The sequence below is a fragment of the Sinocyclocheilus anshuiensis genome, unplaced genomic scaffold (genome assembly GCF_001515605.1).
Source record: "Sinocyclocheilus anshuiensis isolate Anshui unplaced genomic scaffold, SAMN03320099.WGS_v1.1 scaffold2046, whole genome shotgun sequence".
Classification (NCBI taxonomy): Eukaryota; Metazoa; Chordata; class Actinopteri; order Cypriniformes; family Cyprinidae; genus Sinocyclocheilus; species Sinocyclocheilus anshuiensis.
The window spans coordinates 11832-27424 of record NW_015542491.1 but is presented as its reverse complement, the minus strand read 5'-3'; the positions used below and the strand labels follow the sequence as shown (position 1 = coordinate 27424).

The 15593-nt window shown below is 36.0% G+C and overlaps 1 protein-coding gene across 5 annotated transcripts in view; it reads right to left on the bottom strand.

Moving 5' to 3' along the window:
- LOC107694069 (MAGUK p55 subfamily member 2-like) overlaps window positions 1-15593 on the bottom strand; it is a 42862-nt gene that overhangs the window by 20386 nt on the left and 6883 nt on the right. For 2 of the 5 annotated variants that reach the window (XM_016493660.1, XM_016493661.1), the window contains exon 2: window positions 8548-8628. In XM_016493660.1, coding sequence (XP_016349146.1) covers window positions 8548-8578 — 31 coding nt within the window. In that variant the 5' untranslated portion in view covers window positions 8579-8628. Of the gene's footprint in view, window positions 1-2652; window positions 3070-8547; window positions 8629-12733; window positions 12810-15593 lie in introns of those variants that run through there. The other 3 variants (XM_016493662.1, XM_016493658.1, XM_016493659.1) reach the window with 3 other exon arrangements.

The following is a 15593-nucleotide window of genomic DNA, read 5'->3' as shown; positions in this document are numbered from 1 at the left end:
TCTTTCATAATTATACATCGTCCATCACAACTAACATAGTTATCAGACATATTTATATTAAACTGCACACTTTGTAAATAACATATCTGCACACTAATAACATATCTGTACATTTATCTAAACAATTACATTTTTTCCTATACTTCTATTTCTGTAGTACATTATTTAGGTTTTTTTTTTTTTTAGTTTTATATTACATCCTTACTGTGTTATTCCTATGTATGTCTGCACTATCATGTATGTCTGCACTATGTTTGTACTTTCTTCTACACTGGAAGCTCCTGTCGTCAAGTCAAATTCCTTGTGTGTGTAAACATACTTGGTAATAAAGCTCTTCTGATTTTGATTCTGATGTAAATGACTGCACCTCATTTCTCCAAGTGATCTATTAATTGCAATCTGTTCATTCCCTGGATCCAAAATTGCTACTCACATTTTTTCCTGTTCTCATTTACTTTCATAAAGATGCCTCAACTTAATTTCTAATTACATATTTCCAAACCCCTCATGGGTTTTAATGGACCATCTTTAAATCTTTTGGGCTTTAATCTTGATAATTTCTTAGCTTTAACAGTTTTCATCTTATCTTTTATTAATGATCTTATCCTAGTTTGTACATTTGGTACCCACTCATAACAGTCTGTCTGTCTGTCTGTCTGTCTATCTATCTATCTATCCTGGGCCATGCGACCTGATAACAAGTTATCTTATCTTCTAACAGCTTTCTCTACATGCAAGGTTACAACCATTTGTAATGTTTTTTGTGCATTTCTCCAAAAATCATTCCAAAATCATCTGGAGAATCCTGCAATATATTTAATGTAGTGCTGTCAATAGATTTTTGCACTTTTTGTGTGATTAATCGCAATTAATTGCACACTTATCATGAAATGTACTATTTGTCTTGTTTAACACGTTCATTTTGTCATTATTTACTATATCCAGAAAAGTAACCCATAGGAAAGAAAAATCAAAAGTGAGATCTCTTTAACATCTCAAATATTTCTCCTAGACAGAAATTAGGTTACCTTAATATCGAATGGAGAGTCTCCTGCTTCTCAAACTTGTCTCCTGAGACAAAAACTCTAACAATCTCACAATGGTCTCCTTTAAAGCTTTAAAATAGATCTCAACAGCATCACACACTGTGTTCAGATATTTTTCCTTAGCTAGAGACTCTGGATCTCTCACATTTGTCTCCTCCAAAGTTTAGATTAGGGATCTCAACAACATCACACACTGTGCTTAGATTTTTCTCTTTACTTATGTAAATACTATGAGACAGCACTTATGTCTCATCTGGCTATAAAGCGGTGGGATGTTATCAGTCTGAATTTAAATAAGCATGATGCGTGAGGGCTTGCTCTCTTCAGAAACAATCACAGAATATGACAGAGCTCATGTTTTAAAGCGTAACACAATGGAATGAATAATTCACTGAAAACACGATGTGAGTCTCTATTCTCTATGCCAGGGGTGCCCAACCCTGCTCCTGGCGATCGACTGTCCTGCAAAGTTTAGCTCCAACTCTAATCAAAGACACCTGCCTTTAATTTTTAAGTGATCCTGAAGACCCTAATTAGTTGCTTCAGGTGTGTTTGATTAGGGTTGGAGCTGAACTTTGCAGGACAGTCGATCGCCAGGAGCAGGGTTGGGCATCCCTGCTCTATGCCATCTCTGATGTAATCAGCCTGGTTTTCTTTACATTAGTGCTGTTTTGGACTGATTGTTTAAATGTATTCGCTTACTGGTATGTAATCATGCATTATTCAACAAGCAGATTGAATATTCATGAGGCCGAAGCTGCTTGCTGTGTTCAGGAAGGACACGTTGTCAATATATTGTCAGCCTCTCAAGTGCCATGGGAATAGAGTTAATTCCAGAATAAAAAGTTGTGCATACAGTCCTATAACACTGCTTAATGATCAAGAAAACCGATCATTTAAATGAGGAAACTGCATTTTTGTGAAAAGATGCAATGGAATGTATTCCACTTGTAAATTAAATTATTGTATTTTGAACCTCAAAGAAAGGGAGTTGAGAGAGAGAGGAAATCTGGAAATAAAGGAAGTTGTCAGGCTCATTCTCTCCAGGCAGCTGTAACAAACACAGGATGTGCTCTCATGCACTAAGCTAATTGGACACTGGTTTGTCATCTCTCTTTCAATGCACCCTTCCTTGTCTCTCCTCTCCACATGCACACAAATATTCTGTGCTAGAGAGGGATGTAAAAAATGTTGGTGACAATTTCTATGAAGCCTGTATATGTAAGGGTATTCATAATGCATTCATAAGGTTTTAGATTTTAACAGTTGAATGTTAAAACCAGTTATAATACTTACCAATAGACCTTTTAATATTTATAATCAATATTTTACATTTTTACATTTTAAATTTTTTAATTAACAACAGAAATAGTACTCCTTGGTCATGTTATCAACTACAATGAGAATATGACACTTCTCTATACCAACATAATTTACATTTTACAGGCATATCAATCAATCAATTCATCCATCATTATTGTTGTATGTACTGTTCTAACTGCAAAACCATGATCAAAACTGAAGTCCCTATTCCTCCAGTCAAATGCTTTTCCTCCACAGCATGCTTTTAAAGAGCTGATCTGATCTTACGCTCTCTGTGTCTTACCTCCTGGACCCTCTAGAGAACTGCTCGATCCAATCTCCTCCAGGGACGATCTGTTATAGAGACTCCCAGCCATAGTTCAATCTTTCTGAAACCTCTTTTCCTGCCTCTAATTCACATACGTTCCTTCCCTCTTTTCTGTTCCTTCACTTTTTTCACCTCTTTGACGTCAGCATTAGTTTCCAGAAAGCCTCCCCACCTCTCATTCTTCCTCTCCCTTGCTAGATCTTCAGTTTCTTGACTGTTCCCTCCCTGTCTTGTGACACCTCAGGCTTCCTTGCTCTTCCCATTTTTGCCTTCCCTCTTCATCCCTCCTACTGTAAGTTTAAAGTCAGCATAAACGGCTGGGCTTTCCGCCTCCTAATATCCTTCTATCTGACTCTAGCAACACAGATTCCAGATACACAGGTTGCCAGAGAATTTCAGCCTCCTCCCCATCACTCCCTCTCAGCTGCTGAAGACTGTGACAGACTCACCAAGAAAGCTCAACATAGCTGTAAAACCAAACGCAGAGACCTAATAAGAGGAGACAATGTAAAAGAGAGAGAGACTGAATAGAGAACAACAGAGGAAGAGAAAATGGCTCGTGCGAACAAAGAGTGAAGTGGAAATTCTCCTTAGGAAAAGAAGAATCACTTGAGAGCTCTTTATAAAATGTAATCTCCTTAAATGTTTCTCCTATGAAAGTACATAGAAAGTGGAGACTTATTTAAGTCTCTTGGATCTCTGTCGTTTTATTCGTGAGAAAATCTTTCCGATGAGTTCTCAACAATGTCTCAAACCCTGCCAAGATATGTCTGCAATCAGAAAACAATATGAAATTTCAATTTGAGGTACCTCTAAAATGATCTGAACTATCCTATGCACATTTATTTTGTCGTTAGCTACAGTAAAGGTGGTAATTTTGTCCTAAATAAATCAAATATTATTTTATAAACCGTGAAAGTGGTGGAGTGTTTGCAGTGCTGTTGTGGTGAGATAAGTGGTTGTTATCGTTGATGATCTTTTAATTCCTCCCCATCACTCCCTCTCAGCTGCTGAAGACTGTGACAGACTCACCAAGAAAGCTCAACATAGCTGTAAAACCAAACGCAGAGACCTAATAAGAGGAGACAATGTAAAAGAGAGAGAGACTGAATAGAGAACAACAGAGGAAGAGAAAATGGCTCGTGCGAACAAAGAGTGAAGTGGAAATTCTCCTTAGGAAAAGAAGAATCACTTGAGAGCTCTTTATAAAATGTAATCTCCTTAAATGTTTCTCCTATGAAAGTACATAGAAAGTGGAGACTTATTTAAGTCTCTTGGATCTCTGTCGTTTTATTCGTGAGAAAATCTTTCCGATGAGTTCTCAACAATGTCTCAAACCCTGCCAAGATATGTCTGCAATCAGAAAACAATATGAAATTTCAATTTGAGGTACCTCTAAAATGATCTGAACTATCCTATGCACATTTATTTTGTCGTTAGCTACAGTAAAGGTGGTAATTTTGTCCTAAATAAATAAAATATTATTTTATAAACCGTGAAAGTGGTGGAGTGTTTGCAGTGCTGTTGTGGTGAGATAAGTGATTGTTATCGTTGATGATCTTTTAATATGAATTAACCAGGCATGCAAAAATAACAACACTTGGCATATAAAATTCAACGACTTACAATCAACAAATAACTAAGAAAATATTTTAGATTACAAAAATTACAAAACAAGTAAAATGACTTATTACAATAATTAAAAAAATACAAAAATGTGTTAATGTATTAGATTTCATGAACTAACAACATATTTCCTATTAATCTAGGTTAATGTTAATTTATAAATATACTATGAATCAGTTTAAATGTTTGCTAATAATGCATTAACTAGTTACGTTTATAGTTTAGTTTTTGGTTATTTTTTACAACTTAACATGTTTAAATTACATAAGTATATTAGTATGCATTGGTCACTACTGACAAATGTATCTTTTTGTAAACTGTCACCCAAGTAACTTAAAGAGCTACAACAAAATAAAACAAGAGGCAGAAAAATGTGACTGCGTGCTGTATTCATGCCACAATGCATGCTGGGAACCTAAGCACCAGTACGGTACTGTGGACATCACACTATTACAGTTAATCTGTAAATAAACATGAGATGTCTGTAAATAGACACAGATCATCACTGTGATTCTACAGCACAATGCTGCTACATCAATTATTCCCTGTTTTTGTTCAATGTGAAGTCACAGTAAACTATTTATATTTCACTGCAATACACTGTAGAAATACTACTGTAAAAATGGCAAGAACTATTATCCAACAAATACTGTAAATTCATGCCAATTCATACAGATGATCAAAGTGTACTTTGTTAACATACACACTGTAAACAAACTGTAAATCTAAACCTTGTAATAATGGATAAATACAAAACTAAACAAACCACATTGTGCACATTTCTAACAGCTGGCTAAAGGAGTTGTATGTATGATCAGTTAGTTGTCATGATGTTGGCAGCCAGTGTTTACTTGTGGCTAAATGGACCTCATTGTCACAAGTGTCATCAAGTGGTGATATGAGGCTTGTATCTTTTAGACAGATCTAGATGAGTTCATATAGTGCTAAATGAGGACTCTGGATGACACTGACACTTCAGTAATGGCAAGGAAAGCAGTTTCTTTAGGTGATCAGGTGAAGGAAATACATAGGTTGGAAGCCAGCACGTCCCCTAAGGGTGATGATGTACCAAAATCTTGAATGTCAATGCTCACAAGTTAAGTGGAAATTTGATTGGGCACTTTCCAGTGCTCAGAAAGAAATCTTGTTAGTGCCATTGTGCAACAACAGGCACCAAAAACTAGAGGCACTGACATCCCCTATAATGAAGACCCTGGACAGTCTTGTCTTAACCCACTTTAGAACCTAGTTCAGCTCAAGATATTCTGTCAAGCACCACTTCATTCAGTAATTGAGTAATTGAGCTGGCCTTCTGGATCAGCATGTTTAGGTGCTTACAATCTGCTGAAATGGTATTGCTCCCTCAGCAGACCACAGTGCAGAAAGGCATGCAGGATACTGCAGACTAGTAAAGCTACAGGTTTAAAACTTGGGCAGCTTCTTTAAGTACAGCCACATTTCAAGAACATTTATTAGTCTAAGCTGTCTGTTCAGAATGATTCCAAGCTACATCTACTTCAACGTCAGTGTACAAGTCCTACATAGAGAGCCATGAGCTACCAACGTGCCCTTATCCCTAGGTTGCTCCAGAGAGTTGTAATTAGTAAGTCACTTTGGATAAAGCGAATCTACCTAATGGCCACTTGGGTCATTGACATGCCAAGTTCTTAGAAATGTACTCTTATATTCATCTTGGCTTCATATGGCTTTGAAAATCTTTTATACCATTTTCAAGAAAAGTTTAAATGTCTTTAAACCCTCGGTAAAAATCACGTTCCGGGCCCCCTCTCCCTCATCGGGCCTTTGGAATCGTCCTAACTTAGTCTCTTTCCAAAACCTTCACCCTCTCTGCTCCTCTTTGGTGGAATGAGCTGCCAGCCTCCACCCGAACTGTTGAAACCATCACAACTTTCAAGAAGCAGCTGAAGACACACTTTTTCCGCCAGCACTTAACCACCCCACACCCTTAAACCAATTCACTCGCATTCACTTTCTCTTCTGTACATTTCTCCTTTGCTCTAGCTTGTTTCCTAATCTAGCTTAGAGGCTAATTTAGCCTCAATGCACTCCCAATGACAGGATTATGTTAATATTGGTAAATATCAGGTCTAAAGTCCTTGTTTCTTTTTATTTTACAGTCTACAAAACCTACTGAGTAGACATCAGAGGACAGAGAGCACATAGCCAAAACAAACGTCCTGAGGTAGGTTGTATGGCTGCAGCCCCAGAGGGAGGAACTCAGCATTTGGGTCACTAACCTGTGAATAAGAGTAACGTGTCCCAGGTTGCACCATTTGTTATTCACACAAATGGCAAGTTCATCTAATTTTTCTTGGTCTCTTGGTCTCTTTTCTCTCTGTGTGCACAATCCATTCAGTGCGATCACAGAGCTGAAAGTATCGGCTCTGAGCCAAGATTCTGTGAAGTGTAAGAGATTACAATGTGTGTATTCTTGTGACTGCTGGTCAGCACTGAGAGCTCATTCATTAAATACCAAATACCTGCACAATAACAGGTAATGGATGGTAATGTCTGTTAAAAGACATACAGTTCAAGGTGATGCTGATTTAACGGGCACTTTAAGTATATTTTCTGGGGTATCTTTATTTAAACTACTTGGTAATGGTAACCTTTTACAATAAGGTTAGAATCTGTTAAAGGGGTCATATGATGCGATTTCAAGTTTTCCTTTCTCTTTGGAGTGTTACAAGCTGTTCGTGAATAGATAAGATCCCTGAAGTTGCAAAGACTAAAGTCTCAAACCCAAAGAGATATTCTTTATAAAAGTTAAGACTCGTCCACGCCCTCCTAAAACGCCTCGTTTAAACACGCCCCCACATGTCTACGTCACTGTGTGGGAAGATTTGCATAACGCCGCCCAAATGTTCACGCAAAGAAAAAAGGCATAACTTTATTGTTGCTGCCACCGCCGCTGCCATGTCGTTTCGTTGCGAAAGCGAAAAAACTTTGTTTGGTCTTCCAAAGGGGGACACGACTAGAAATCAGTGGTTAAGTTGCATTTACAACACTGTACATTTCATTACACCAAATACACAAAATAATGTTCTTTTTAGCAACATCATATGACCCCTTTAACATTAATCAACACATTTGGTATCAGAAACAATGAGCTAAACATTTTTACAGCATTTATTAATCTAGGTCAATGTTAATTTATGTATAAATGTATTGCTGTTCACTGTAAATTCATGCTTGTTTAAAATACTTAAAAGTAATGTTCATTTATACAACTTTAAAAATGCTACAAAATGTATTAATACAGTATATGTATAAATTAATATGAACCCATTTATAATGCTGTAAAAGTATTGTTAATTGTTAGTGCGTGACACTTAAAACATTAATGTTAACAAATCAAATTGTAAAGTGTTGCTAATTAAATTAAAATAACTTTTAATCATTTTATTTCTGATTTTATTTTCTCCATTATAAAATACTTTTGAGTTATTGAATTGCAAAAAAAAATATTAAAAGTGAAACTTCTGCACCATTAGAGGGACAAACAGAGCTGCAAAAATCATTTCAAAAACTTCCCCATCTTCAATTGTTTAGAAAAAACAGTCCCACCTCAAACTACAAAAATTGCACACATCTCTTTTAATTATATGATTGAACCATGATGTAACATTTTTAAAATCAATATGGTTGAATACCTATATACTTTTTACTTTATAATATTTTGTGTTTACTATTTACTGTATTATATTTGGTTTACAGATGTAGGTTTTCATTTCATGCTTATATTTGTTCAATTATTTTACATTTATTTTTATACTACTTGTATTGTTCTGTTTCTACTTAGTTTTATTCTTTAAAATTTGCACCTGCTATAAATTCAAAGTGCTTATTTTATGTTATGTTTCATCATCCCTTCTCAACACCAAGTCCCCTGTTCTCAGAATAGTTTCTGTATAGGAGGATGTGATCATCTCTCTGTTTTTATCTTTGTTTCAACAAAAGAACATCATAGAACAATGCATTGATTTCATTCTGTGTAGCTGTCCAGAGAAATGCAATGATATTGACTCAAGTGTCTCTCGACTGAAAGCTAAGGTTTGAAGCTTGGCAGATGTGTGGATACTCAGTGAAGCACAAACATTTAATCCCAGTTTGTTATGGTTGCCACTGACTTTCCCTCCTCATTATATCACAAAACCTCTTGTGGACTAACAAGGTTTTGGACTGGTAACAAGTTCAGTAAATCATTAAGATAATGCATCTTACCTGAGTCGGAGCTGGCGGATGCTACTGGCATTTTTGTTTTCTTTGAGTGTCTGTCCGTGTACCAAATTTATCAGAGGCCAACTACAGAGAGAGAGAGAGAGAGAGAGAGAGAGAGAGAGAGAGATTCTGTGTGAAAATCACATGGTCAGCCCGAATATTTACCCCAAATCCACCCTCTCTGCAGAGAGCTATAATGCATTCAGTTCTGGATAGATTACTTGTAGTTAAATTGTAATTAAATTGTAGTTCATTACTGAATACAAATTACATGGTAAAAACTGTAGTTAGTAACGAAATTGTCCCGGCCAGTGAAGTAAACAAGGAGGAAGGATCTAAATGCAGCTTTTTTTTATAAGCAAAACAAAGAAAATACTCTAATAAGATAAACCAAAAATCGCAGGAGAAAATGAAAAACAGGAGCACAGAAAACAAAAACAAAAACATAAAGAAAAGACAGGTGGATGAGAAATATATATATATATATATATATGCTTTATTATCAACAACACGACATTCACTAAATATCAAGCTTTCTCAAACTGGGGTTTGTAAAATAACTGCAGGGAGTTTGTAAGCTGATGAAAAGCTAATTAATTCAATCATAAAAATGTACATTTAAAGAAAAAATAAACACTTTTAAAATAAAAATAATACTTGAACACTAAAAACAGATATTTTTTTATTTGTTTACCTGCATGTCAGTGTGACTATTAACCGACATTAGAAAAACATGAATATGCAAATTATTAAATTATTGAAATATTCCCTTAAAATCTCAGGGGGGACTTCAAGTAAATTTTTAAGGTCAAAATAATCAATGCAATAATGTAATCCATAAAAACATAACTGTAATCTAATTAGAAGCATTTTAAAATGCAATATAATCAAATTATAAACACTTTTGACAAAATAATTTTTCACTTTATGCATAACTATGAATTCAGATGCATTTTTAAATCATAATTTGAAACAGAAACCATCCAATTTCATGTAAGCAAACAAACATTTATTATATAGACTTTCAACATTTCACATACATAGAAATCATCACAACATGCAGTCTCTTGTTCTCTCTTGAGAAAGTTGTGCGTTACACTATCCTAGTGGGAAAATAAAATAAATGTGTGATGCCATGGACAAATATGGCAACTCTTTCACACAATTTTAGCTGGACACACACACAGTTAAATGCCACTTTATACCGGGGAGTTTAAAGGCGCTATCTTACACATCTACACACACACTGCGTTAAATATAGCTCTCGCTGAAGCTGTTAAACTCTGACTGTGCACCTCAGCAAGACTTTGCATAACCCAGCTGAATGTGCGTGTGAGAGAGAGAGAGATTGTGTAAGTGTGTGTGTGTTACGCTCCAATGCTCTTTACCAGTCTCCTTAGCTCACTGTCAAAACCAAACCCTAATCACAGAAACACGACAACATTTGAGCATGGAGAACTACTAGCATGGTAATGCAGACTTTCTGGAGACCATGAGCAGGGTGTAATATTAATGATAACATCAAAACATAAATAAAAAATTTCCCTTTGGTTTACAGGACAAACCAGATCATTTTTAACAGCAAAATCATGATTCTGTATAATCCTACTTCAGTAACAGGAGTAAAAAAAAATCACTGCTTTTTTGTAATTAACAGTAAAGCTCTTGTAATATCATTTTGCAGAGGTAACTGTATAAGGTGACATGTTTCGTATTTAACAATTTCAAATATATAAATGATGAGATTTCTGAAAACAACAAAAACAATTATTCAAAAGTATGGTTTTTCAACTCTGCCTCTATCTGCATTTCTGTGTTTTTCTGCATTTGCTAAAGCACACATTAATGTGACCAATTATAGCTTGACCAATTATGATGGATTTATTTTTACAGACACACAGCTTTTCATTTCAGAAGACGTTACTTAATGGACTGTAGTCGTGTGGATTACTATTGATTATTGTGATGTTTTTATCAGCTGTTTGGACTCTCATTCTGACGGCACCCATTCACTGCAGAGGATCCTTTGGTGAGCAAGTGATGTAACGCTAAGTTTCTCCAAATGTTCTTATGAAGAAACAAACTAATCTTGAATTGCCTGAGGGAGTGTATATTTTCAGCAAATCTTCATTTTTGGTTGAACTATTTCTTTAATACTATATACTGCCAGCCTACTATATTTTTAAGTAGACTAGTATTTGAAACAGTATGCAGTATAGTATATTATGGTGCCTCAAACATAGCCATAGTCATTAAAGGAACACTCCACTATTTTTGAAAATAGGCTCATTTTCCAACTCCCCTAGAGTTAAACAGTTGAGTTTTACCGTTTTCGAATCCATTCAGCCGATCTCCGGGTCTGGCAGTAGCACTTTTAGCTGTAGCTTAGCATAGATCATTGAATCTGATTAGATTTGAGCATCTCGCTCAAAAATGACCAAAGAGTTTTGATATTTTTCCTATTTAAAACTTGACTCTTCTGTAGTTACATCGTGTACTAAGACCGACGGAAAATGAAAAGTTGCGATTTTCTAGGCCAATATGGCTAAGAAGTATACTCTCATTCCGGCGTAATAATCAAGGAACTTTGCTGCTGTACCATGGGTGCAGCAGGCGCAATGATATTACGCAGCGCCTGAAAATAGTGCCCAGCTAGAAAAATATAGAAACTCTTTGGTCATTTTTGAGCGAGATGCTAACGGTCTAATCAGATTCAATGATCTATGCTAAGCTACAGCTAAAGTGCTACCACCAGACCCGGAGATCGGCTGAATGGATTCGAAAAACTCAACTGTTTAACTCTAGGGGAGTTGGAAAATGAGCCTATTTTCAAAAATAGTGGAGTGTTTCCTTTAACACTGAGCGATATACTTCTGTGTTATCTCTGTTTGTTACCATCTCTCTCTCTCTCTAACATGTCTGTTGTGACATTGGCTTCCCTCAGTGGCAGAAAACCCAACAATCAGCTCCTCCTGCCAGCACAGGAGCCTGAACACAGCTGTGTGTTTGTTACTGACAAGTGAGATAAAAGACACAGGAGTGATAGACAAAATTACATGTCTTAACACAATAGAAAGACAAGAATAGCATCTTGAAGCAATCCTGATCTCAATAAAGACACGCTCTATTCATTCTCAACAAAGCTGAGTTATCTCTACAAAAATGGTGAAGTCTGTGCCATTGGTGTTGCCAAATGAGATTCCTGGTCTTTTTGTTCTAGATTCATTAGTGTAAATAACTTGCTTTGGTACAACTCAACACAATCTTATGGCAATTTGTAACTATTATACAATTATACAGTCTGCTTGAGCTCCACTGATGGTAAGATTTAGAGATAGGTTAGAGGTGAAACTTCATGCTTACTTTTTTCCAACATTCCATACATTTCTGTAGAAATCACATCGTACAAATTACATAAGAAATCGCCACCTCGTATAAGATCATTTCTTAAGATCGGGCTGGCTAATTAAAACCATAAAAAGCATTTTCGTTACTTGAAATAAATGAAACACTTACTGTAAAAAAACTATATATAAAATGAAAACCTTCAATTTCTTTTATTTCAGTTGCCAAGGTAACATTTCTCATTTTCATTTAGTTTAACTTGATTTATATTTTAAACTAATAAAAATGACAAAAACACACAACAAATTACTATTAACTTAGTAATAAAACAAAAATTTAAAAAGAAAATAGAAAATATAAAAATTAAAATAATTCAAAATATGAATAAAAACTATAATAGTATCTCAATGCTACTAAAATAACACTCGGCTGATTTCACTTAATGTTTTAGCTTAATGTTAAACAATAGTCAGATTGACAGGTGGGATGCTGCTGTCTGTGAGTTCTTAAAAAAACATTTTAACAATTAAACAATTTAGCTAGCCTACTATACAGAAATTGATTAAAGTAATCAAATGTAAAAAATAAAGCACTGCATAGACTTCACCATATAAATTAAACATAACTTGATTCATAACAAAGCTATGAACAATATTCAATGAAGAGCAGTGAATAATTCTCTCATTTTCTTTTGTTGTTTGATTAACATATGATAGCAGACAGCAGCAGGTTGATACAGTAGAATGCTGTCACGGAATGCACAGATACTGACTAGCATTCGTTTACTTTTCAAACTGTTTATTTTCACTAAAGACATAACTGACTGTGTTTAGTAAAAACTCACCTAGATGGACATTTGACACATACAAAGCGCAAAGTAGCCTGTATTTGTCCGTGTTTCAGTCCATCACGAATTGCACACACAGAAAGCGCTTGGGGTCCAGTGTCTCTTCTGCAGCTCAATGTGATTTTAACTCTTTTTTTAGTATCGAGCAAGAACGGCAGGAGACTGTTTATGACAGTCACATTACATGATTCGACTGATTTGGATGTTACATAGAAAGGGCGACTGCACACCACATTAAGTAAAGGAACATTCATGTTTTCATAACCGCTGGCCAAAATCAAAAACGAAACTAAAATTAAATAATAGTTGAGAGCAAGGGGGCCCCCTGGTGTTTCGGGGGCCCTACGCAACATGCGTACTTTGCGTATAGGGAGGAACGGCTCTGGCTGTGGTAAGGATCTAAAATTCAAGACCTCCATTGTGTTATTCATGTGTTATTTGCTACTTGCCATTTACTGTTGCTTCTTAACACAGAGCAAGACTGTTCTAAGGTCACCTCTGCAATCTGCAACCTTTAAATGAACTGACTAATCTCTTGAACATCAGCCCTCCACCACCCGATTTAAGTCTCATGATGTGGTCAAGGTTCCAAACAGGTCACCCAAACCGACCCTCTGTCCGCAACTGTTCGGAAAAAAACGGTCACCAATAAATTACTTAAAGGTGACATATCATTAAAATCTGACTTTTCCAGGTTTTAAGTGCTATAATCAGGTCTCTGGTGCATCTAGCAACCAAGGAAACATGAAAAAGATTAATCTAGTAACTTTGTTTTGGTAAGCCTTTTTCTGCAAGCGTCTGGAAAAACGAGCGCGTCTGATTTCACTCCCTTGGTGACGTGGCAAAGGGATCTCATTATAATATTACCGCCCCTTAATCTGTAAGTTTACACCCACGTCGCCGATATTGTGTTTTCGCAAGCGACAATGGTGTACCAGCTCAAATGCCATGGCGAAAGTTTGAGCAAAGCATGCTAACTGTTCTGTCTTTGGCTGCACAGACGAGCACAGAACACCTTTTAGAGTCCCAGCCTCAGAGGAGACAAGAGAGCAGTGGATTTATTGATTTATTTAATGCATTTTGCTGCTGCCACACAGATCTAACATAAATATGTGATTTATTTCCTAGCTGTTTACCTTCACAGACATAACCGACTGTTTTTTGTAACTCATGTGTGTTTTTAGCGTAAACTTGTGTGTGAATGAGAACTTAGTTTAGTACTCACATGCTGTGACAGCCGCTTTCTGTCCTTGTGCTTCGGATGTGTGCACTCAGAAAACTGTTTATCAGAAGTTTAAACTCATGTGATTTAAAACGCATGATTTCAGCGCGATAAACATGATAATCAGAACCAAAACAGATGTTTTTAGCAGGTCCGAGCTGTAATGGCGCAGCTCTATTCCGGGGGGCGGGGAGCAGCAGCACATTTGCATTTAAAGAGACAGGCCCGAAAAACAGTGTGTTTCTGCTTCCACTCAAAAAAGGCATTTTCAAAATGATATAATAAATGATCTGTGGAGTATTTTGAGCTGAAATTTCACAGACACATTCTGGGGACACCAGAGACTTATATTACATATTATAAAAAGGGGCATAATATGTCTCCTTTAAATAGTGACTGCACATTATGTTTAACATGGACAAATTTCACACTGTTAACAATCAATTTTAGCTCAGTTTAGGAACACAACTCTAAGAAACCAACGTTCAAAAAAGGCACAAACCCACTACTGGTGAATCTGGGCTAAAAATAGCCCCTTTCAGCTCCCTCAGGTTAGGCTTCTCATTACTTTACATTGGAGAATGGCTGTAACCAAGACAACCATAAGCACCTCTCACACACACACACACGGCTTCTTCTTTTTTTTTTCTTTTCTCCTTTGTGCCGGTTCACCATGGCAACAGGGACTGCATTAAATAGTAATTACAATCTACACCAAGTAGTAGTTTTTGAGCAAAAGATGTGGGGTACAGTTTCTAATTAAAAAAAAAGTTACTTCAAAAAGTTACTACATTTATAATTTAGCACAACATGATATGCCATTTATAAATTGGTTACTACTAAATAAAATATTAAGGTCATGATTTTCATTAAAATTAAGAAAATCCATTCTTTCACTAGAACAGAGCTTACCGAATGGAGGGTTGTGAGTTGATGAAAAGCTAATAAATAATTAATATAATTAATATAATTAATAATTAATATCAAATGTAACATCAAAATAAAAAATGGGCCAGCACAATTATTTGAAATACAACTGAAATTGTGATATATCTTCTCAAATTGTAATTATCAAATTAAAGGCTGCGATTTAATTAATAAACTACATTGTCAGTTGTCCTGCATGTTTCAGAGTGACACTGTGTTCATTTACACGCGGACAGTGTTTACACAAAACCTTTTTCAACTAAAAATTGAAACCTTTTTATGCGTTTTGGCCATTTATTTTCATGAAAAGGGTGTTTTGGGGCAAACTATTGAGAACAGGTTTCAATTTGCAAGTTTTTGAAAATGATATCGTTATCCGCTCCATGTTAACTACAAAATTTGTGAAAATGGTGACGTCATGCGCATGCCTATTACGTGTTAAATCTATAGGCATAAGTGCGCAGGCGCTCAGTGTTTCTTTACAATGCAGCATCACTAGCTACTGGCCTGGCATGCAATATACAGCATTTTTAGTCGTTTTCGCAGATCAGCTTGAACGGGGATTGTCTTGACAGCGCTATTGTCTGTACACAAGACGTTTTATAAAATGTACCCTCAGAGTGGCTCAGTTCACAGTAAATGCTGCTTCTCGTGAACTCTATCTCTGCAAGCGCTGTGAGTTTAACGTGTATTTAGGAACGTGTCACC